Source organism: Diachasmimorpha longicaudata, chromosome 6 (genome assembly GCF_034640455.1).
Source record: "Diachasmimorpha longicaudata isolate KC_UGA_2023 chromosome 6, iyDiaLong2, whole genome shotgun sequence".
NCBI classification, from domain to species: domain Eukaryota; kingdom Metazoa; phylum Arthropoda; class Insecta; order Hymenoptera; family Braconidae; genus Diachasmimorpha; species Diachasmimorpha longicaudata.
The window spans coordinates 114609-118060 of record NC_087230.1 but is presented as its reverse complement, the minus strand read 5'-3'; the positions used below and the strand labels follow the sequence as shown (position 1 = coordinate 118060).

Here is a 3452-nt window from a genome sequence, read left to right as displayed (position 1 = left end):
TGCCGTCTCCCTTGGGCGAGCGGAGACGGAGAGGGAATCGCCCAAAAAAATGGTGCCGGACGGCACAGACTTTAGGAATAATTACAGTTCGATTTTGGACTCCGAAACTCACGGTAGGATTTTTGATAGACAGGAAAAATAGAGTCGGTTAGACTATCGAAAGGTGCGTGTCGTAGTGAGAGTGAACGGTGCTGATCGAGTGCAGGGCGATTAGCTAGGAAGGTAATCGCGATGCGTGAGTGATACCCATAAGGAATCATCACGAGAATATTTTTTTTTATCCTCTGAAGTAATTTAGAGAGATTTAGGGAATTACGATGCCTCCCCATTGGTGGAGGAGATTTCCGGGAGATCCGTTTCGTTATAGGGATTTGATAATTAGTTAATTCGAAGTAGGGATTTGCTCTGAGTGATTCAGAGAGAAAACAACTCAAAGGGTTAATTACGTTGAAAATTAAAAATTTCGAGCCTCGTCTTTGCGTTATCTCTCTCGGCGGACTCGTATGTGTTTAAAAGAGATTGTGATGTATCACTTATGGTTATTTAAGATTCCTTACAAGATAATAGTTTTTTTTGTTTCTGGTCATGATGATCTCTTAAAATAATGTATTAGAATTAATTGAAATATTATCAAAAGCAATAATTAAATTTATTTATTCAAAGTTTTAGGGCTTTTGTTATTTTGTTTTGCGGATGAAAGTCCGACAAACCACCTCCATCCGGACTACGCCCTCTCTCCACAACCTACCCCCTGAGCAGCGCGGGTATTCAAGGTCTTCCCATGGATTCGTAGGCAAAGTCATACGTTTTTCGTACCGTAAATTTTGGTTTATGTTAATAATTAATTTATTGAGACTCCGGTTTGTCGTCCCCGGTAAAAAGGACGGCTGGCGCCCAACAAATGTTGCTTGCGAATCCAGGGGAAAGGGCAGTTAACGGGTTTTTCTCAAACACGAGGAAAAAGCTCGTTACAAGGTATAATGTAAATACTCAACCAGAAAATTTTTTTTACGCTTTATTGTTATTGTTCAAACCATGGAAAGATACCGATGACTTGAAGAAAGGTTTCGAATCATTCACAGATGCATTTGAACAGCAAAAAGACGTAGTTCTTAAAGCTTGTGAATACCATCATCATCTGGATGATTATCAACGAGGTTTGGATTTCATTTCTGAAAAAGTCAAGGAAGAATTAAACAAAGAAAATGATGAAGCTGATAGCCAGTTGCCCATTGCTCAGATGGGGTGTGAACTCAAAGAGGGGAAAGCTGCTATGCAAGAATTTCAAGATATTGCTAATCGAGTAGCGAAAAACACAGATTTGCCTACCATGATATCACAAATGAACGTAGACCAGCATAGAATATTTGAATAAGTACCACAAACTCTTTCGTCAAAAAATGAAACACTACGTTTATATGTAAGTGGTGAAGGTGGAACGGGTAAAAGTTTCCTTATAGATGTCAGTCGTACCTGGATTAATCAAGAAATGAATGGCAAGACCGCAGTTACCGCGCCCACAGGTATCGCAGCTTTTCATATCAATGGTTTGACTATTCATAGGTACTTTCAACTTCCAATAGAGCATGGTGATACACCTAAATACAAACAGTTGTCAGATAACGTTCTGAAACTCATGCGTGAAGAAATGCGTGATGTTGAGTTGATTATCATTGATGAAATATCAATGGTGTCTAATATCACATTTATGTATATTAACCAACGATTGATGGAAATCTTTAGCACATTTGACGAAACCGATGGATGGTTTGGCAAAAAACATATACTTGTGTTTGGTGATTTATTACAACTTCCACCAGTTTTACAAGATCCGACGTATATACAGCTATCATCAAAAGAAATTGAAAAGAGATTAGGATCAATGATAAGTGTGAATCTCTGGTTGGATTTATTCAGTTATGACGAACTGACTATTAACATGCGTCAGAAAAAAGACCGTGTTTATGGAGAATTACTTTCCCGCCTGAGAGTTGGTGATATATCTGGAGAAGATAGCAAATTATTACAGTCACGTAAACACAATATTCAATCATCAAATCTTGCAGAACGCCTACGTTTTTTAGCAGAATACATCAAATCATTACCCGTTGATACAGTATGTTTGTTTGCTACATGCAAGCAGTGTGATTGTTTGAATACTATAATGCTGCAAGAACTTGGGTCAGATGAAATAATATTGACTGCTGAAGATTCAGTTGATTGTCGCAATGCGTTTGCGTAATAAGGCTGTGAAGATTCTCGAGAAAGCTGAACAAGATGATCGTTCATCTGCAGGACTAGCGAAATGCATAACTATTAAAATAGGCGCAAAAGGTATGATTAGACGAAACATTGATGTCACCATCGGTTTAGTCAATGGGACTATTGCGGTTGTACAATCAATTTCAAAATCAATAATGAAAGGAAAAGAATATCCAAAAGCAGTAACCGTAAAATTAGATTCGGGACAAACCCATGACATAGAAAGGATGGAGGTCAAATTTGAAATTATGGATGGTGTATACATAACAAGAAAGCAATTTCCAATTAGCCTGACTTATGGTATTACAATACACAAAAGTCAAGGTTTAAGGTTACCAAATGCTGTTATGAATATTGGCCACACTGTATTCTCCGCTGAACAAAGCTATGTTGCTTTATCCAGGGTCACAACACTGGAAGGTGTTCATTTAATAAATTTTGATCCATTCTCCATTAAAGCTTCGTGTATAGCAATACAAGAGTATAATAGACTAAGGAAAGAATATAGACCTGACTTACCACAAATATCGGTATCTGTTAAATACTTTCCGAAAGTGTGGCATTTTCAATGGGCATTTGAAACAGGAGTAATCGGTGATATAGAAATAGAAAACAAGAAAATCACTATCAAATCGTCAGTTATCGGTTTAAGCAATGCCAATGGAGCTTCCAGTTTTGCCAATACAGTAATTCAATGCATCTTCCATTCTTCTGTGATGCGCTGCGGACTTTCACGAATAAAGAACTGTGGATTTTTAGGAATGCGAACATTTTTACAACAGTACAATAGTGGTTTACAAGTTCTGGATGCAACAAAGTTGATATAATCAATTGGCAATCAATTCTGCTGTGATACCGAGCAAAACCCTGTATTGTTTCTCGAAACGGTTATTAAGAAAATAGATGAGATGCAAAAACCGACTCAAATAGAATTCACTCATCTAGATCATTGTAAGTCATGCAACTATATAAAAACTTCGAATGAAGTTAGTTTCTTCATTACACTCTCGCTGAGCGATTAGGAAAATACTGTTGATTTGAACGATTTAGTGAAACTAACTTTCGACAAATGGAAAGACACCATTCAATTTTGTGATCATTGCGCCGATTATGTCAACTTTACTCGAAAGACGAGAATAAATTCAACATCTGCCGTACTTATTATACAATTGAATATACAGGGTGCCCGA

At 37.3% G+C, this 3452-nt stretch overlaps 1 protein-coding gene across 1 annotated transcript; it reads left to right on the top strand.

The window, feature by feature from the left end:
- The first annotated feature begins 1489 nt into the window (after window positions 1–1489).
- On the top strand, window positions 1490–3089 carry LOC135163459 (ATP-dependent DNA helicase PIF1-like). The gene is made up of 2 exons (XM_064122908.1): window positions 1490–2116; window positions 2211–3089. The coding sequence occupies exons 1-2, from the start codon at window positions 1490–1492 to the stop codon at window positions 3087–3089; spliced, it is 1506 nt and encodes a 501-aa protein (XP_063978978.1).
- The last annotated feature ends 363 nt before the right edge of the window (window positions 3090–3452 follow it).